At 39.7% G+C, this 22,171-nt stretch overlaps 1 protein-coding gene across 1 annotated transcript in view; it reads right to left on the bottom strand.

Moving 5' to 3' along the window:
• Nucleotides 1-22,171, bottom strand: part of LOC136582407 (cadherin-8) — a 426,860-nt gene that overhangs the window by 158,564 nt on the left and 246,125 nt on the right. The window contains exon 5 of the mRNA XM_066583436.1: nucleotides 8,222-8,389. Coding sequence (XP_066439533.1) covers nucleotides 8,222-8,389 — 168 coding nt within the window. The remainder of the gene's footprint in view (nucleotides 1-8,221; nucleotides 8,390-22,171) is intronic.

The following is a 22,171-nucleotide window of genomic DNA, read 5'->3' as shown; positions in this document are numbered from 1 at the left end:
CATAACGATTACCATTCAAAAGATCATTAATGCAAGAGAAAGTGAACGGTAATCGTTTGGTTAGAATGGAAGCCAACAACGGAACGACGAACGAGAATCATTCAGTTTCAGTGGGACTAAAATTCATCATTGGATCGCTTATTTACTGTTAGGTTTAAACCGTCCCGCTCAATGCTTCCCATAGGAATGGCGCTCTTTTTGAAATGAGAAATGGCTTGTCTAAAAGGGGCATTAGACCCTGGTCTTAGGGCAGCGTCAAATAAGTGTATGCCAAAATACGTTCACCTCAGTGCAGTGTATTCGCACAATGAACAAGGTTGATGAGGTTGATTTGCGTGTGTATCAATGCATAGTATTGTCTTTTTTGCGCATGCAAGGCCAGTTCACCTCACATGCTACACACTCTTTCCGTGGTCTAAAAGGCTTTTTAGCTTAGTGAGGTTCAGATGTGTTCTAATTCCCGTGGAATCGCCTAATGCATTGTGTATTTCCGCATATATTGAATGCGTATTTGCGCACCTCCCATAGACTTCTATGGAGCCCTTTGTGCTCAAATATGCAGGAAAATAGAACAGGACCTATTTTTTTGCATGCACACATCAATGAGTTCTATTCTCCCTGCAAATAAGGGCATCTGAAGTCGTCCTAAAGCTACTTGCACACATGACAACTGATATCCTATGACTAACACTTATGTGCTTTTACACGAGTGACATTCATTCAGAGAATGGAGGCAGAACAGGACAGAGATCTCCTCCGGCTGCCTTCCATCATTCATAGACGAACCTCTGCCTGTTTACACGGGTTGACAGTTGTTTGGTTTTTAGGTAAGCTAAAAAAATCAAGCAACTCCAACAAGTCAGCCAGAAATCACTCGTTGCCCTGTTGGCGGCCAGGTATATACGGGACAACTTACTCCTGAATTTGCTATTTCCAACATATATTCGGGTGATAAATGCCCCATACAGAGCTAACTTAAGTGAACTGTACGCCCAGCTACAAGTAGCAAAGGTATAAAGAGGCAAGCCTTTTAACTCCTTAAGGACGTCCCTTTTTTCATTTTTGTTTTTTCCTCCTACTTTAAAAAAATCATAACTCTTTTATTTATGCGTTGACATAGCTGTTTAACTGCTTGTTTTTTGAGGGGCGAGTTGCGTTTTTTAATAGTATTACTTTATGCACCATATGATGTAATAAAAAAGCTTTTCAAAAATTCTAATTGGAGTGAAAAAAACAAAACAATTCCACCATCTTTGAGTGGGCCTTGATTTACAGTATACACAATGCATCAAAAATGACATAATAACTTTATTCTATGGGTCAGTATGATTATAATGATATGATGATCATATATATATATATATATATATATATATATATATATATATATATATTTTTTTTTTTTTTTTTATGTTTTTTTTTTTTTTTTTTTTTGCTGTACTACTTTTAAAAAATAAACTATCTTCGGGAAAAAATACAATTGTTTGCATTTGGCCACCATAACTTTTTTATTTTTCTATTGATATAGTTGTATGAGGGCTTATTTTTTACATAACTTCTTGTAGTTTTTATCTGTACCATTTCGGAGTACATATGGCTATTTGCTCGCTTTTTCTTACATTTTTTTTCTTGGAGTTTAGGTAACCAAAAAGTGCTTTGCTGTTGTGTATTTTATTTTTCTGATGACGTCATAGTACAAAAAAAAATGCATTACTGCGATAGATTGGACTTTTACGGCAATTACAGATATATTTTTGTTTTTTTACTGTTTTGATATTTTATTATAAATATGGTAAAAAGTTGTTTTTTTTTTACTTTTACTTACTATTATTTTTTCTAATAATTAGTAATTTTTTTAAATTCATTGTTACCCTTTATTTTGTTAATCCGCAGAGGGGACTTGAACTTGTGATTTATCGAATATGCAGTATGATATAACCAAAAATTTTAACAAATCCAATTCATACTTTGAATATTAAAAGTGAACAATGACCACCGGTACAAAAACCCCTCTAATGTGTTCCTGGCACGCAACTGCGCTCTTAGGGCTCAGTCACACAGGCGCATCGGCGCACATGTTACTGCAGCCAGCAGACGGCCGTACCTGAAGATGGACGTCTCTCTGCAGCGCCGGGAGGAAGAACATGTGACCGGCTTCTGCCGGTCATGTGTTCTTTCACTAGCACTGGAGAGAGACGGCCGTCTTCTGGTACGCCCGTCTTCTAACTGTCAGTCACACGGGCGCATCGGCGCCGGTGTACGGGTGCCGATGCGTCCGTGTGACTGAGCCCTCAGTCGTAGCAGAGGTGAACCACCAATATAATGTGTTAAAGCAAATAGATAATTACAGACACTTAAACATCAATTAACAGTTGACATGATAGAGCAATTACCAACATCATGATAAGATCTTGTTTGTTACATAATAGCTAAATATATTAACGTAAGCCCTACAAAAGAGATCTAGTAATCCATGCACAGCATGAAATTCCTAAACAATCATTAATATCACAATCATATAGCAATATATAAATATAAACATCATATGTTGATCCAAACATGAGTACCCTGTAGCATTCGACGATTGTGCTAAAGCAAGTTGCATGTACAACCCAAAGCTTCAGTTTAATTACCTTATATGTGTGATCTAATCCCTAGAAGCAATACAGTTACCTGTAGTTCCCTCAGTTATGCAATCTCAGAACTAGTATTGCGAATGCACTGGCACCTTCACCCAACGTAAGCACTGAACTCCACAAGGAGTGCTAAGGCCACTAGTGCCCCTCCTTAGCCCAATGGTCCCATCATAACTCATATAGTCAAAGCAAGAACAGGAACATTATTACCTATAGTTTCCTCAGTTATGTGATTGCAAAAACATGCGCCTCACCAGGAACAGTAGTATCACTAAACATTGGCACCTTTGCCCAGTATGCGCATTAAAACCCCCAAGAAGTGCTCTGGCTATTAGTGCCTCAACCTGTGCAAGCACTCAGTTTAGAAAACCACTGTTCTGGGGGCAGTAATTCCAGCTGAGTATTAACTAATGAATGGTCCATAAAGAGCTTACAAAACATCAAAGGGATAATTGTTGCAAGGTATCAATCAGGACAAGGATACCAAAAAATTCCAAGACATTGCATATACCATGGGCCACAGTAAGCATGATCATCAAGAAGTGGATTAAATTTGGCACAACAGTGACATTACCAAGAACTGGATGTCCATCATAGAATGATGAAAAGACCAGAAGAAAATTTGTTCGGAAGGCTGCCAAGAGGCCTACAGCAACATTAAAGGAGCTGCAGGAGTTTCTGGGAAGTAGTGGTTCTGTAGTGCATATGACAATCATCTCCCGTACTCTTCATATGTCTGGGCTGTGGGGGAGGGGGGCAGATGGAGGACTTTTCTAACTAAGAAAAGCATCCAAGCTCAGCTAGGTTTTGCTAAATCCTCCATCAAGTCTGCCAGAAGTAAGTGGGAGAACGTGTTATGGACTCATAAGACCAAGGATGAACTTTTTGGCCATAATTCCAAAAGGTATGTTTGGCTCAAAGTCAACACTATGCATCACCAAAGGAACATCATGCCCACAGTGAAGATGGTAACAAAGGGAAGGAGAGCATTTCGGTCAAAATAGTAATTGATACAAAAGACTGGCAAAAATTCTGTATAAATAAAGAAAACAATAAACTGTCAGGAAAAAATCTACTGTGAGGTGGAGAGCAGAAGACCTCAAAAGACACCAGATGACTCTATAAGTAGTGATCCGGGATACATAAAACAAAGTAAGCACAGAAAAAAAATGTAGGGCAAAAGATACATGATTTGAAAGTCTGCACTACCTAAACATAACAGATGTGAATGCAAAAAAAGATAATTTACTTGGATGGAGTTCCAAATTTAAGAGACCCTCCCCCAAGGAGAAACATGAAGCCTCTGGAGATGGTGGTTGTGTAGTACAAACTGCAAATGCAACTTAGATCCACAAGGAACAGGAGCCTGAATTACTCTTTTCGCATGATTATAAGAACATCACTCTGATTTCCCATCAGATGCTTGAGAAAGGCGCCCATGTGTGCCAAAACGCGTTACATAATGTTTTATGCACCAGGACTCTTGTTTGTTTTACGTTTGTAGTTAGTTTGTTTACTTTCATTAATTACATTTTAAATGGGAAAAGAGTAATTCAGGCTCCTGTTCCTTGCGGATCCAAGTTACATTTGGACTACATCACCATCACATCAAGACGCTTCACGTTTCTCTTTGGGGGAGGGTCTCTTAAATTTGAGACCCCCATCCCAGTAAGGGAATTTTTCTACATTCACATCTGTTATGTTTAAGTAGCGCAGACTTTTAAATATTTTTTCTTTTGCGCAACATTTTTTCTGTGGTTACCTTGTTCACAGTGAAGATGGTGTAAGTAGCATTATGCTTTCGGGCGTTTTTTCTGTTGCTGGAATTGGGGCTTTAGTCAAGGTGGAGGGAATTATGAACAGTCCCAAATAGCCTATTTTGGAACAAAACTTTCAGGCCTCTCCTAAAAAAATGAAGATAAAGAGGAATTTCACCTTTTAGGACAACCACAACCAAAAGCACACCTTCATATCAAAGATCAAAATTTTGGAATAGCCCTGCTGAAGCCCAGACCTGAATCCCATTGAAAGTTAGTGGGTTGACCTGGAGAGGACAGTATACATGAGATGATCTTGCAATCTGCCAGATTTGGAGGGCTTTCGCAAGGAAGAGTGGGCAAAGATTGCCAAGTCAAGATGTACCATGCTGATAGACACCGACCCAAAGATTGAATGCTGCCATAAAGTCACAGGGTGCATCAACAACATATTAGTTTTAGGGTGCGCATATTTATGCAACCACATTATTTTTGCTATTTTATCATTTCAAATTTACATATACGATGCCTGGTCCCGGGCTTTAAGCCCAGCCATATGTAAAATTACAGCGGGGATTAAAGCCTCCTGCTTCTGTAATCAAACTGAGCAGGACGGGTTGTCAGCTGTTAGTAACAGCTGATAACCCGGGGGAGAAGGCAGGAATGGTTTTTAACCTTTTCTGCCTTCTCCTTCCCTGAGTTTACTGCGCTCAATGAGTGCTGTGTACTAAAAAGTGAAAGTGGAAGTGTAACTTCCACTACGGGAGCCCGGGGGTAACGTGACTACCAGGATTCCCTGCTATAGCAGAGCTGCAGGGTCATACTAGCTCTGACCAGCTCTGCTAGTGACAACTATCTCCACAGGGGATGTTTTCCCCTGTAACTGGGGCTCATATGGATGACCCAGCTACAGTGGAAAAAAAAAAACACGTGAATCTCCCTCAGAGGTCTTATATGACATGATGAGGGACATAGATAGTAAAAAAATAATTCCATACAAAAGTAAAGCAAAATTACAGAATAAAACAACAATATATACATAAGAAAGGAAATAACCCAAAGCCGACGCCAACCCAAACCGTGGGTATATGCACCCTGTAATCCAAAACCATACATACTATATATCAAAACGTCGGCAACAAAATGAGGAACCCACTCCCATACTTTATTTTAGTGTAAATATACTAATTTAAAAAAAACTAGAAATTTAAAAAAATCATTTTTTAGCTTTTTACCCCAAATAAAACTAAAAAACGGGGGAAAAAAGTCAGTGAAAAAGATATTTTAAAAAATCACCCTATATGATATGGAAAAAAATGCTGCAAAAATCATTTGGTAGCTGAAGGGAAAAAAAAATAGAGCAATAAAACCACCACATGGGTAAAATCCTTAATAAGTGTTTGGTCCTATAGGTACAAAACAGCCTGGTCCTTAAGGGGTTAAAGAGTTGACAAATCGAAAAATTAACTTTTCATTGTTAAGCTTACTTAATTTATTTTTTCCTTCTGACATTGACAGTTGCCGAGTGAAGTGTCCCTATACCCGTATTTTTGGGTCGAGTCCAACTTAAAGAAATGAATTCAGCAGATAGTCTTCTAACATGTGCTGAGACCTAGTCAATTCACCTTGAACTCATCAGTTGAAAACAATTTTTGATATCCAGTGTGTTTGTCACTCAATATAAAAGCAGCTTCTTTGAATTGGATGGTAAAGGGCCTGAATACTTCAGATATGGAAATGCTTTCCATCTTGAAAATGTTAATATTTGTTGTACAAAGGACTGTTTGCACAGCCCCTGCAGCATTTATCTAACCCCAAAGTAATATTTAAAATGACTGCATCCTTTGTCTTCCAAGATAATGCATATTTATAATGGAACTGAAGTGAAAATATCAAAGTAATAATACGACCAAGAAATTCTGCCTGTGCTTGTCTAGAAGATTGGATAGATAAGTCCTATGCTTTTCAGACCCAAGTGTGTTTTAATGTAAGCAATATGAGTATGCAATTAGATCAAATATGATGACATGAGCTATAATAAAATTCCAGATTCTATTACCTGAAATTCAGGTTCAGGTTTTGCTGCTGTGTTATTGCATGTATATAAAAATCCAACAGACTGGGGTAACCTTAGCATGTGCTCAAATAGAGTAGTAAAAGCACTGGTCTAGTGGCACAATAGTGGATACCATACTAGAGATGAGCGAGTATACTCGCTAAGGCACATTACTCGAGCGAGTAGTGCCTTAGCCGAGTATCTCCCTGCTCGTCTCTAAAGATTCGGGGACCGGCGCGGGTGACAGGTGAGTTGCGGCGGTGAGCGGGGGGGAGCGTGGGAGAGAGAGGGAGAGAGAGATCTCCCCTCCGTTCCTCCCCGCTCTCCCACGCCGCTCCCCGCACCCTGCCGGCCCCCGAATCTTTAGAGACGAGCGGGGAGATACTCGGCTAAGGCACTACTTGCTCGAGTAATGTGCCTTAGCGAGTATACTCGCTCATCTCTATACCATACTAACTTTCTTACAACATTTCTTTTGGGCTATTGACATGTCAGAATGATCGATAGTCTAAAAAACATAGGGTGGTTCAAAAAGAAGGGTGCAAAGGAAAAGTTGATTTCTTCAGACATGAATTGGCATATAGTACAACAGCCAGAATGACATAAAAAGATAAGAGTAGTTTTGCAAGTTTTTATTGCACCTTACAGATGTTGGATGTGGGTGCCGTTGGTGACACGGCAGATGTCAAATCAATAGTCCAGTTGTGCCCTGATGCACCCCAGAATATCCTCTGTTTTTGATTCAACTGTGTTGTTTTAGGTCATCTGGTGTCACTATTGGTGCCCACATCAAACATCTATAAGATGCAATGAAACCTTGAAGAATTCTAACTTTTCATGTCATTCTGGCTGTTGTATGTCAACTCGTGTGTTAGCAAATCACCTTTACTTTTGCACTGTCTTGTTCAATCAACATGCTCATACACACATATTATATAACTGGTCATCTGTCTTGTCCCCAGTTTTTAAACTATGTAAAGACGTTTCTGATTAAAAAAAACTTATGATGGAATTTTAAGTTAAAAGAGGGGGTTTTATTGTTGGAAACCGATAGTGGAGACAATTCGGCACATATATTCAATACATGATCAACTCATTGTTTTTCATGAGACTTAAGTAGTGCTTTATTTCTCCTATGGTAGTGATTCAGTAATATTGAGCACTTGCTGTTATATCAGTGAATTATTGATCACAAGGAAAACAGTCAACAGTCATGGGATATCAATGATTATAGGAACATCACCCTTAGGCCTCGGGCACACAAGTGTTTTTTTTTTCGTGCACAAATAGACGTGTGAACAGAGTGCTTCCAGAAGAACCAATGGCTTCCTATAGAAGTGTTCACATGAATGATTTTTAGATGTGCAAAATACTCGCACCTGCCAAAAATAGGACATGCGAGTGCAACTCACATCTAAGGTCCATGGTGCGTGCAAGGTAGGACCTGCCCTATCTTTGGAGTGTGCTTTCCACAGACTCCTATGGGAGCTGGAAAACAAGCACCATACACGTCCAATTGTGTGAACGGGCTACTTCAAATAGCTGGAATTCACCCGTTCACGCAATCTTTTCCCCACATGAGGTGCGATCTTTTTGCGTGCCTATTCGTGCGTAGAAAAAACGCTTGTGTGACTGAGGCTTTATAACAATAATTTTTTTAATCCAAAGTAGGAACCCCTTTTAATACATTATCAGATGTTCTGCCACTAAAATCAGGAAACCAAGATCCCCAATAATGAAAGCCAAAACAAAATAATGTCATCTGAACTTACTCATTGCAAACTTTGGTGGATTATCATTGACATCAGTCAAGGTAACAGTAACAGTTGTGGTTCCGGAAAGTCCACCCATGTGTCCACCCATGTCCTTGGCTTGAATAACCACAAGATATTCTTCTCTAGCCTCTCTGTCCATGTTAGAAAGGGCTGTCTTAATAATTGCTGAAAGAGGAAGAAAAGTAGAAGTTTCAGTAACAATCTCTTGACTTCAGGCTTAGTGGTCTCAGTCAAAACAGAATATCAGAAAATCTGGTCTTGTTCAAGTACACTTTGGCATAAGCCATGCTACCAGAATTTATACTTCCTTACTTGAGTCACAGCAGCAGTCCCATGGTACTTAGGGAGAAGCGGTATGCAGATTTATGCTTCTCGAATGGTACATTTCAACTTTGCAATTAGATTTTACTTTATATCTCTTATAGGGACCACAACACAAGATTGAAATCCATGCTCCAGGGTCTCCAATGGCCTATGCACCATACTATCTTTGAAACTCAAAATTTTTGTTTCTATGAGTTGGCACGGTCCTGAATGCTAAACCAGTCATGGCAATATAGTGTTAATAGTAACTGGATTCAAAACTGACAAGGGAAAGAAGTTAAACCCCAACCAGAAGATATTGATTGGGCTAAGTGATGGTCCGCCTGTTCTTGTTGCCAAATTAAGTACCCTTTTTACTTGCCCTTGAATCTAAAGTTCATATTGCATTTGGTCATACAGCTGACAGTATGAAATTGTAGAGTAGTAAGTCTATAGAATTCAATGTGTCTTCTATTGATTTTTATTGTAAAAATAAAAAGGTACTCTTTATTGTATACACTTGTTTATAGTTTCATGTTGAAGCTTTTCAGTACTGCTAAATGTATATCCAAGCCACACACTTCAAATATATTTGGTATGATTGAGTCACAGTGCCTAAATTAGCAGTGAAATCTCAGCAAGCACAGTGTTTCGAACACGAATAAGGAAGAAAAATGTTGAAATAATACATTGTTTTGTGTTCCATTGTTCCCATTTGGTATTTAGTATTATATGCACTGCATTGTGTGCTTTGCTTTCTTCTAACATTTTCTAACATTTTTTGCTCAGTATAGATAGTTGACAAACTGTGATTCACACCTTGAAATATTAACATTCTAATTGGATGTAAAACATGGAAATGAAAAGAAGCAGAAAGTGGAAGAGCATAAAATTTAGAATACACAGTTCTGTTTTCTATTTTCTCTGTAAATTCCTGTTGTGTTTCCATTTTAATATATGCATTGTTTTTTAGAAACATTATAGCAATACATTTTTAAAATTATCCTGAAGAAATATATCGATAGACTTAGATATTAAGAAAATAGCAACAATGACATTGTAGTCTTCACTTGTCCTTCCTTCCTCCCTTCCTTCCTTCCTTCCTTCCTTCCTTCCTTCCTTCCTTCCTTCCTTCCTTCCTTCCTTCCTTCCTCCCTTCCTCCCTTCCTCCCTTTCTTCCTTCCTTCCTACCTTCCTCCCTTCCTTCCTTCCTTCCTTCCTTACTCCCTGCCTCCCTTCCTCCTTCCTTCCTTCTTCCCTTACTTCCTCCCTCACTCGTTTCCTTCCTCATCTCCCTCCCCCTTTCTTAGTATTTAATGGCATGCCCACATTGTCCTTCCTTCCTTCCTCCCTTACTTCCTTCCTTCCTTCCTTCCTCCCTTTATTCCTTCCTTCCTTCCTCCCTTCCTTCCTTCCTTCCCTCCTTCCTTCCTCCCTTTCTTCCTTCCCTTCTTCCTCCTTTCCTTCCTTCCTGCCTTCCTTCCTCCCTGCCTCCCTCCCTTCCTTCCTTCCTTCCTTCCTTTCTTCCTTCCTTACTTCCTTCCTTCCTTCCTTTCTTCCTTCCTTCCTTCCTCCCTTCCTTCTTCCCTTACTTCCCTCCCTCCCTCACTCTTTTCCTTCCTCATCTCCCTCCCTCCCTTTCTTAGTATTCAATGGCATGCCCACATTGAAGAAACACTGAAACCAAGGCACTAATAAGGTAGTAGCGTTAACCTTAACATTAAAAAATGTAATCTAAAGCTATAAAATACATCAATAGGAAAAATCAAGACCTAATTCTGATTTTCATTATGCCTCTCTTGAGCAGACATAAGCATCAATCAGATATGCATACCACACTGGAAATGGGCTGCAACACTACAGCTCAGGCAAGACAGACTCGAGTGTTTTGTCTGATTAAGTAATCAAAGTTGCGCCAACTTGCATACAAAAGGACAAGCTATCTACATATTACAATGGCTATGATTATATAAGCTACAAAGTAATAAAAATAACTTAGATAACTTTTCTATTGTGATGTAGCATAAAGTCTAATTCACCAAAGACAATACTGTAGCGTTAACCAAGTTGGTTGCTAAGACAGAAAGAGGATCAAGTTGTGCTTTCCTAGACTTCTTCTTCATTGTTTAAACAAATGTTAACAAGGCTCTCTTACTATAAAAACTTCTCACATCAACAAATAGGAGATGGGAAAGGAAACACAAGTTCTACAAGTCAATTGTGTTCTTCAAAAGATAAGTCAACAACAACCAAACTGCCGTGTTGACATAAATACATGCCAAGAGGATCCCGATTTTGCTCTCGCTATGGACTTGTTTTATATGTACACCCCTCTTCTTCGCCCTATGAGCTATATAACTTTTGTTATTTTCCTTTTAGATGTAGCAATTATTTTTAATTAGCATAACCGCAGTGATGTTTGAATGCAAACATCTTGTTGTTGGATGTTTATTTCATTTACATTTCCAAAGCCATGCATTGATTTCTTCTCAAAAGTGCAAGGTCACACATCAGCTTTTGTCATGATTTGCTATGTACACATTGTTTCAGAACATTGGAGTCATTAAATTGTGTAGAACTTGTAACTTTTGCCCTTGTTGAGCAATCATAATGTACTGTAGGAGCACTTACGATAAATCAAATAAAAAACAAGCACACAATCAGAGTGAATTAAATTCTAGTTGTTATATGTCAGATGATGGAAGAGAACAGCAGGAAAGGAAGCTTCTGATTAGAAGGAAGGGCAGTGTTCTGTTTAGATTATGTCATGCTCATTTGTCCAGGAAAGGTTGATGGATGTGCCAATCAAATCACAGAAAACAAACATCAATTTGGTGGATTCATTCAATATTGTTTAATTACTGCCATGGGCCTTTTCTTTTTTACAAATATTATTTGTATAGATGCTCATCCTCGGGATTAGTATTGGGTGAAAAGTTTGGGTTGGTTTGCTGAATTTCAGCAAAATGTTCAGTTTTTTCAAATTTATTTCAACCGAACCTTCACTTCACCAATACCCCTAAAACTAGTGTATAAAAATGTTTAAGAGTCATAAAAGTCCTCCTTCTGTAAATGTGGCTCAGTGGCTAGCACTGTTGTCTTGTAGAGCAGGGGTCTTAGGTTTAAATTTGACAGAGGAAGACATAGGTATGAAGTTTGTATGGTCCTCCTGTATTTGAGTAGATTTCTTTAAATTCATACAGACTGCATACACATGTTGTCCTTGATCAGATTTGAACCTACAACCCCGGTGCTAATCACTGAGTGACCTTACTTCTTCTTGAGCAGAAAAAGAACATCTTCTCTAGCGGAAAAAGCCACATGATGACTTGGTAGTTAGCACTGGAGTCCTAGGTCCAAATCTGACCAAGGACAACATCTACATGGAGTTTGTATGAGTTTGAAAAAAAAACACACAAACACAGAGGGAACATACACTTCCATACAGAAATTGTTCTTGGTCAGAACTGAATACAGGACTGTAGTGTTCCAAAGCAACATCTCTAACCACTAAGTCACCTGAAGAGGAGGAAGATTCACGAACCACCTGAGATTTGGGTTTGTGCCCAACTAAACTTTTAGCAAAGTTCCTGAAACAAGGTTTGGCTGTTTCGCTTGGCTCACCACTACTCAGGATGGTGAGTAGTGGTGATATCTATTGTGATATCTATTTAAACTTTGTGGAATAAACTCTCTAGACATGAGTATGGGGCTCATGAACAACTGTTGTTGCCATGCACCTTCAAAGTTAATATATTTTCTCCTCTTGCCATACTAAGTGCTTGGACATCTTCATTCAGGGCAACATTGACTGCACTGAGGAAGAAAATGATCCAGCTCAACAGGAAGAGCTGATTAAATGCCATGCCTTATTGAAAATGTATTAAAAATCCATCTAATATCTCATGGAAGCTCCAACACATTTCAATATACGTCCTTAGTCATGGCTACCCACGGATGTGTATTACATCTGAAACGAGTTGGCATTTACGTGGAATATCATATGGACTTTTAATACATTTTCAATAAGGCATGGAATTTTAATCAGATCTTCCTGTTGAGCTGGATCATTTTCTTTCTTCGTTACTGGTTTCCTCCATCTCAAGTCTGGACAAGATCTGAGCCTAAAGATATCTACGTTATGTGGTGCGCTGTTTTTTCTTCTTTGTTCCTGCAGCATTAATTGGCCTAGCTCACAAATTGCTATCAGCCTGATCATATGATATATCTAAAAAAAAGTTCCAAAAGAGAACCTGTCATGTCCTCGAGCCAGCAGGGATCGGCTTCATAGCATTGGAGCTATGTCCCTACCGACTATTTTTTCTTTTGTTCCTATTCCCCCTTATTCTTCCATGCCAAGTCCTATTAGATTTGGCTCATAACTAGAGATGAGCGAGCACCCAAATGCTCGGGTCCTCGTCATTCGAGCCGAGCTTTTCATAAAATTCGAGAGCTCTATTCGAGCAATGAACTCCATTGACTTCAATGGGAGACTCGAGCATTTTTGTATTGGGACCCGCCGGTTGCCGAGCTTTTTTTTTTTTGTTCTCTCTCTCTCTCCTCCCCCGAGCCAGCCACAAACTACCATTGACATGCGCAGCAGGGAGGGGGCAAAACAGACACATCACAGTGGGGAGGGGCCAAAACTGGGGTGGGGTCAAGCACGACATGATACTCACTCGAGTAGTGAGCACCATCGAGTATGCTAATACTCGAACGAGCATCAAACTCGGCAGAGTACGTTCGCTCAACTCTACTCATAACCCTTTGAATCCATAAAGTTGATGGTCTCCACTGATCACACTCAATCAAATCTGATATTATCCATTGACATTGAGTGATGGAGACTGTACAATGACAGGAGCCAAATCTAATGGGACTTTACTGCAGGAAGAAGACGGCTGTCTTTCAGGGCAGACGACTCCCCGCAGCGCAGAAGAAATAAGACATGACCGGCAATGAAGCCGGTCACATGTTCTTTCCTCCGGCGCTGCAGAGAGACGTCCGTCCTGAAGTGCGGCCGTCTCCCTCCTGCAGTAAACATGGGCGCCGATCCGCCTGTGTGACTAAGCCCCTAATCCTAAATAGTATGCCATTGTTTTTCTAAAATTGTCAATGTACCTGTTTATTTTGTTGAGGTTTTCCAGCTTGCTATGCTGAGCACTTTAGCATCACCAGGGCAGCCCTCTGTATGCTGTACAAGATAGATAGGCTCACCGCGGAAAGTGGCAGAATGCTGTGATTTGAATCCCGCAAGCAGAGAATCACTCATGTTGTTCGGGCTGCGCTTTCCATAGTTCTCCAATGGAAAGCATTCACTGCATTACCCGTGGCCGGATTATCGCCACAGATAACCAATGACCATGGACAGGCAGCCTTAGATAAGGGCAGAATTTGTATTTATGATATAAGGTAAATTATACTTAATCAGGAGGCTGGAATCGGCAATGGACCGCACAGAAGACCTGCGGTCCACCGAGGGTGAAGATCCCGGCGGCCATCTTCACAAGGTAAGTAAGAAGTCACCGGAGCGCGGGGATTCGGGTAAGTACTACCCGTTTTTTTTTTTTTATCCCTGCATCGGGTTTGTCTCGCGCCGAACGGGGGGGCTATTGAAAAAAAAAAAAAACGTTTTGGCGCGGGACAACCCCTTTAACAATAAAATGATTAGCTGTTTAAGTATGATGCATGGGCCTCATTTCTTTTCTATAAGGAGTGCTGTTAATATAACACCTAGTCACATCATTTTAAATGTGTTGAAAAACATGGCACCTGCATTGTACCTTTCTTGACATGCGGCATTGCTCCACACTGAGATAATTTTCCACTTTGTATTGCAAAATCATTTTCCAGATGACATACCTCTGTAATGTATATGCAGAAAAAAAAGAATATATATATATATATATATATATATATATATATATATATATATATATATATATATATATATATATATATATACACACACACACACTCTCTCTTTCCAAACCCTGGCCTATAAAACGCTCTCAGAAGCTACTTGTGTGTAGTGACCTCTTTCTCCACTTGTGTAGAGACTGTTGACTACTAGACATGCCTCTATGATTCAATCAATGAGGTTTTGCCCAGTTGATGGAGATTGAAAGAGGGCACATTATTGTAATGAGAGAAGCTGCATTGTCGTGTCAACACATTGCTCGCCACCTGGGTTGTTCTAACCAGACTGTTAGGAGGTGTTGGGACCAGTGGATGTGTGAGGACCCTCTTGACAGACCACCAGTTTAGTAGATTGGCTGATCGTCTGACAAGCACAAGTAGCTTTAACTGTTTTGTTGTCAGTCATTCAGAGACAGGTGGCACCATCATTTGAGGTCTTTGTGATTGTTGAAACCATTTCCAGGCACTTGGCTGAAGGACCTTTGGTCTCACAGTGCCCATTAGGTGTACTGCCTTTGTCATCCAGCTACCGCCGCCTCTGCTTGCAGTGGTGTCATGAACGGTGTGCTATGGTATGGAATGATTACAGTTTTAGTTTGGGTTCTGATGACGGCTTTGTTCATGTCCGGAGAACCAGGGGTAAGTACCACACTCAAAAAGTTCTATGTGCTCCCAAATGGTACCAATAGAAACTACAGGCTTTCCCGCAAAAAAAAAAAAAAAAAAAAGTCATACAAGTCTATTAATGGAAATATAAAAAAGTTATGGTGGTCAGCTCACTCGACTGATACCATAACTCCCGATGACTGTTGGCCGGCATATGCAGCTGATTCTGGATTGGTTAAGCTCAGATCTTGAGATAGGACCTGCATCTATTAGAGGTTTTTTTAGAATGTCCTGTGGAGAGAGAAAAAGCTCCTTAAAAAGAACCACCATAAAATCAGTAATAGTTTAGGTGACATGGAGCCCAGGAAGCCTCCTTTAATACTCAGTCAACCCATTCTGTGATGTCCCCTCAGTGAAGTCAGTGTATACACAGCCAGCTTGATGCCAGCCTCACATAGGCGTATGCTTATTGGCATGCGCATGAGCATAGCATTTTTGCGGAACGAACATTGATTTTTTGAATGCGCATTGGTGTATTTTACTGTACTTTTCCTACTTACAAGGCATGCACATGGCGTGTGGTAAAAAAAATGCACTGATTAAAATGACTAATTAATCAGAAGCATGAGCTTGACAAAGACTTATTTTTGAGTTGAAACGTTGCTTGCATGGCTTTTACTTTGGAAGAATAAAGGGGCATCCCCTGTGATGCATTGTTTTTACTAAAACCATTTGTGGATGCTGCCCTGTTTACATTACTAAAATGACTAATTAGTCTAATGATTTCCATATGTGTTATTTTTCTTGTGCAATTATGCAGTCTTTTATGCATCTCCTAGCGTATTTTGTGTGCATTTATGCATACCCATTAATTTCTTTGGGGACTTTTAGTGCACAAATGAGCAGGAGAATAGAGCATTTTTTGCATGACTGAAACATGCAGGAAAAATCTGTGCATGTGAAGGAACCTATGAGAAATCAATGAGTTCTATTATTTGCATATTGTGTGCGCACATTTTGCGTGGGCAAATAGGCGTGCAAATACACCCATGTGACCTCGGTCTGACTATTTACAAAAGGCTGTGAACGTTCACTTCCGTAGAAGTGAGTATAAATTTGTGCGCACGCAAGAGTCAAGATTGCTGTGCATGCAATAACTTTTCCGGTTGAGTAAGGAAAGAGGCTCCTTAGACTTCACATCACCTAAAGTATAGTCACCATACGTTTATGGTGCTTATAGTTGATGGCATGTTCCCTTTAAGGTTATAATACCCTGGTATGTGGTCTCCCATTAAGATTGCCAACATCTGCTCCTGGCAAGCCATCCAACACCCCAATTCTAATTCTAATCTATCTATCTATCTATCTATCTATCTATCTATCTATCTATCTATCTATCTATCTCATATCTATCTATCTATCTCATATCTATCTATCTATCTATATCTATCTATCTATCTCATATCTATCTATCTATCTATCTCATATCTATCTATTTATCTATCTCATATTTATCTATCTATCTATCTATCTCATTTCTATCTCATATCTATCTATATCAAATTTATCTATCTCATCTATCTCATATCTATCTATCTACAGTATCTATCTCATATCTATCTATCTATCTATCTATCTATCTATCTATCTATCTATCTATCTATCTATCTATCTATCTCATATCTATCTATCTATCTATCTCATATCTATCTATCTATCTATCTATCTCATATCTATCTATCTATCTATCTATCTCATTTCTATGCATATCATATCTATCTATCTATCTCATATCTATCCATGTCATATGTATCTATCTCATCTATCTCATATCTATCTATCTACAGTATCTATCTCATATCTATCTATCTATCTATCTATCTCATATCTATCTATCTATCTATCTCATATCTATCTATCTATCTCATATCTATCTATCTATCTCATATCTATCTCATATCTCTCTATCTATCTATCTTTCTCATATCTATCTCATATCTATCTCATATCTATCTCCTATCTATCTATCTATCTATCTATCTATATATCTATCTATCTATCTCATATCTATCTATCTATCTATCTATCTCATATCTATCTATCTATCTATCTATCTATCTATCTATCTATCTATCTCATACCTATCTATCTATCTATCTATCTATCTATCTATCATCTATCCCATATCTATCTCATATCTATCTATCTATCTATCTATCTATCTATCTATCTATCTATCTATCTATCTATCTCATATCTATCTATTTATCTATCTCATATCTATCTAATGTATTTACCTTATTTACCCCTATACTTCTATTCATTCCTATTTATCATTGTTAATAGATTTAGTACATCTTTTCAAACAGCTTTTTCCATAGACAGATAACAGAGCAGCAAACACAGAAGTGAAATCTTTCTACAAGTAACTGCCACTGGAATACTAGGACACGTTATTCATTACTGTGGTTAAATCTATTTCACCTAAATATTAAGTAAAGCGAGCCCTCGAGCGAGACTGTTGCAAGCATATCATAATCTTAAATTCTTTCAAATATTACTAAAGGAGATCAGCAATCATAGTTCAGATGTCATCTAAGTAAGACTGCATTTTGGAAAGTAGAACAAGTAATACCACAAGATAACATATCTTACACTGCTGTAATGGTATCTTTTTTGTTCACTCGAAAGCTTGACGGAGAGAAGAAAAAAAAACTAAAAAGATATATATACATATTTTTTTTTAAATTGCCAGCAAGTCAGAGTTAAAGTCAGACAGACTTATTCTAATCAGGCTGAATGCAGATGTTTTGTCTCATTATACAAGTCATTCATCAATGTATGAAAACATGCGTTTAGAGGAGCAGTTCCTGCTCCCAACACCCTTACATATATATATATATATATATATATATATATATATATATATATATATATATATATATATATATATATATATATATATATATTTCTTTTCTTGGTTATTAATTTTCAGGCTGACTTGAATCAGATTTATACACATTTCAAGCGCCGTATAACAATTCTTGTACCTTAATTGAAGAGGTGACTAAGCCTGAAGGAATTATAGAGCGCGTGATCGAGCAACTGTCTGAAAAATGTAATAATCATTATTGGTAACAGTCTGCTTAGACTCTGTTTAAGAAGTCAGTAAATCCAGAGGAGCTGAGGTTTCATTGGTATTATTGTTGAATTTTTTGGGATATTTAGAAAAGATTCAAAATATTGTTAGCAAAATTTTGTGCAGCCAGAAATATTAAAAAGGATTGTCTTACTTTTAAGGGCTCGTTCATATTTGTGTTAGGGCTCCATTAGGATTTTCCATCTCTCTGTTCCATTTTTGGAGCAGAGAAATTGAAATAAAATGAAATTAAATGTTTCCCCTTCCCCCACATTTTCCAACGTATAGGGGGTTTTAAGGATATGGTCTCCCCACCATAAGTACGTGTCTTCTTTTGCACCTTTCTTACTCACTTCATTTCTTATGAGGGCAGAGCAAATTTTGTTACCTTGTGTTTGCATTTTCACTATTGATTTCAATGGGTTTAAAAAAACTGAAAGATTGCAGTTTTCTCCCACTCCGTTATGTTTCCATCTTTTCCACATTGATTTCAATGGTTACAAAAAAAAGGAAAGCTTTTTATTGGATTTTGTTCTGTTGGGTTTCAGTTTTCTTAACTTCTTAGTGATGGTCCCATTGCCTTTTTACGTCCTGGCTCTGTGGGCTTTGACAGCTCCATGCTGTTGGTTCGCGGAAGTAGCCGACTATCTGGAGCTGTCACGGGGGCTGCGGGAACCCCCCCCCCCCCCCATCCCCGATAAATGAAAAGTAGAAAAAAGTTAGAGTTTCAGCTCCCATCACAGATCGCATCCATGACGGGGGCTGAGAATACTCACCCTCGTCCTCCACGATGTCCCGCAATGATCTGGTCCGAAAATGACCTTTGGCAGCCTTCTGCGCATGCGCGCCAAAGGAAAAATGGCAACTCATATGTAGAAGACTGGATCGTCACGAGACATTTGAAATCTCCTGCTTCTCGACTACTAAAGGCAGCTGGGAAGCAGGAGATGTTCCTGGGTACTGTGGTGACCGGTCCCCGGGCCTATGATCACCGCTGTCCAATGGATAACGGTGATCACGGAAGAGTTTAAAAAAAGTAAAATAAAGTTCAAGATTCACCTCCCCTTATGGATCGGATCCATAAAAATACTCACCTGCATTCTTTGCGATGTCCCAAGGCGATATGGTCCTTCTGCACATTTGTGCCAACACGCACCGTGAAAATTTAAAATCCCTCTGCTCCCGGCCAGCATGTGCAGCCTGTGGCAGAGAGATGTCACCAAGGAACGCTGTATGCGGCTCCTGGTCACATGATCACTGTTATCTAATGGATAACAGTGGTCGTGTAGAGTAAAAAGAAAGTTAAAAACAAAGTGTAAAAAAATGAAAAAAAAAGTTGAAAAAGTAAAATTTCATCTCTCCTCACTGATCATATCCATGAGAGAGGATGAAATTACATACCTAAGGCCCCCAGATTTATCTGCGGACCTTACAACCGTCTTCTGTGCACGTGTTTCTGTCGCCAAAATGCCGGATGCAAGCGCAAAAGCTGCAGATTGCCCAGGTAATTTAAAATCTCCCCACTCCTGGCTACCAAACTGTTGATAAGTAATGTTAAATTTGTACATCTCCTAAATGGTTAAAAAAAAAAAATTTTTCAAATGTGTGTCCAGAATAAAGTACACAGATGGGAATATATATCTTAGCAAAAATTTGGACAGTATGTTTGCACATATTTGAGATATATTACCATCGGACTATTTTTTCCACCTATATGAAGTACAACATGTGGCGAAAAAACCATGTCAGAATCACTTGGATATGCAAAACCTTTAGGGCTCATGTCCACGGGCAAAATGTGATTTAAAATCCGCAGCGGATCTCCCGCGCGCGGATCCGCACCCCATAGGGATGCATTGACCACCCGCGGGTAGATAAATACCCGCGGATCGTCAATAAAAGGCATTTAAAAAAAAATGGAGCATGAAAAAATCTGGACCATGCTCCATTTTCGTGCGGGTCTCCCGCGGGGACGGCTCCCGCGGGCTTCTATTGAAGCCTATGGAAGCCGTCCGGATCCGCGGGAGACCTAAAATAAGAATTTAAAGCATTTACTCACCGCAGCGGACCGCGAAGCTCTCCTCTTCCTCACGGCCGCATCTCCCTTGCTTCGGCTCGGCGGATGTGCCCGGCGCATGCGCGCGGCACGTCGAAGACGTGCCGGCGACGTGCCGCCGGCGTCAGGAATTCATCCGCCGGCCGAAAATGAAGATCCGGCCGTGAGGAAGAGCAGAGCTTCGCCGCCCGCTACGGACAGGTAAATGCTTTTAAATTGCTATTTTCAGCGCTCATGTCCGCGGGGCAGGAGGGACCCGCTGCAGATTCTCCATGGAGAATCTGCAGCGGATCTGATTTTCCCCGTGGACATGAGGCCTTACAGAGTTATTCTATGTTAAAGTGACACATGTCAGATTTCCAAAATTTGGCTCTGTTACTAAGGCACAAACAGGCTTCGTCACTAAGGGGTTAATGGAACAAATAGCACAGTCTGCAGCACTATTTGTTCCATTAGAAAAAAATGGAAATCTATAAAACAGAAGCAAACTGAAAGCTTTCCATTATTTTTAAAATGTATTGAAATCACTAAGGAAAAAATTCTAACCCTTAATTCCAAAAAAACAGAACTGAGATGGAATGCCCTAATAGAGTCCAAATGCACATGTAAATGAGCCTTAAGATTGATGAACTTTCCTCATAATAGTTCATCAGTAGCTTATTTGCAGGGTTCCACATGCCAAAACCCTCAAAGATCAGCTGATGGCCGGGGCTGGTGTTCTAATGTATGGAGCTGCTTTGTTGCTGGAAGCAGACAGCTCCGTACACTGTGCAGTGGCCCTGCATGGTACTACAAGCTGAGTCCCATTCACTTTGTTGAGACTAAGTCTTCAGCATCATGGTGGCCACTTCTTAATATACAGAACTATCTGCTTCCAGCAATAAAACAGCTCAAGGGGAAACCGCCTTGGGCATGTCACTAACATGATGGCCATTTTGAATGTTGCCATATTGAATTCAACTTTAATTTTTCTAATGGGAAGGTAGGTATGTGAAATATGGCAGACTGGCAGGGAATTTCACCAGTAAAACAAGGGTGGGCTTCATTTTACCATAACTTTATTCATTCTGATGTTAGCACAGTGATTTTTCTTCATTACAGGCAATGTGAATGATGGCGTTATCTCAAGCAGAACATGCTGAGATTGTCTTTATGCCAGGTGAACAAAGTACATATGTCATCGCTACAGATTTCAACCAACACCACCCAACCACACCTCCTACCACCGACAATGCAGTTGCCAAACTTTTTTCTAAATTCTAAGAAATAGGTTATGTCACTGCTAGAGATGAGCGAGCATACTCGTCCGAGCTTGATACTCGTTCGAATATTAGGGTGTTCGAGATGCTCGTTACTCGTAACGAGTACCACGCGATGTTCGGGTTACTTTCATTTTCTTCCCTGAGAAATTTGCGCGCTTTTCTGGCCAATAGAAAGACAGGGAAGGCATTACAACTTCCCCCTGCGACGTTCAAGCCCTATACCACCCCCCTGCAGTGAGTGGCTGGCGAGATTAGGTGTCACCCGAGTATTAAAATCTGCCCCTCCCGCGGCTCGCCACAGATGCATTCTGACATTAGTTCAGGGAAAGTGATATCGTGTTGGAGCTGCTATAGGGAGAGTGTTAGGAGTATTTTAGGTTTCAAGAACCCCAACGGTCCTTCTTAAGGCCATAGAAATCGCAGATCGCACCTATGTGCGATTTCTGTTCTCTTCTCTATATGCGCTCAATGGGGCCGGCGGCAGCAGCGCCGACCCCATTGAGAACATATAGAAGACAAATCATTCTTCTCTGCCACAGCTGTAACAGCTGTGGCAGAGAAGAACGATGTTTGCCCATTGAATTCAATGGAGCCAGCAATACAGCAGGTTCCACTGAAAGCAATGGGCTGCCGGTGATCGCAGGATGAATTGTCGGGAAGGG

Source organism: Eleutherodactylus coqui, chromosome 11, assembly GCF_035609145.1.
Source record: "Eleutherodactylus coqui strain aEleCoq1 chromosome 11, aEleCoq1.hap1, whole genome shotgun sequence".
Taxonomy (NCBI): Eukaryota; Metazoa; Chordata; class Amphibia; order Anura; family Eleutherodactylidae; genus Eleutherodactylus; species Eleutherodactylus coqui.
This window is presented reverse-complemented; position numbering and strand designations above follow the sequence as displayed.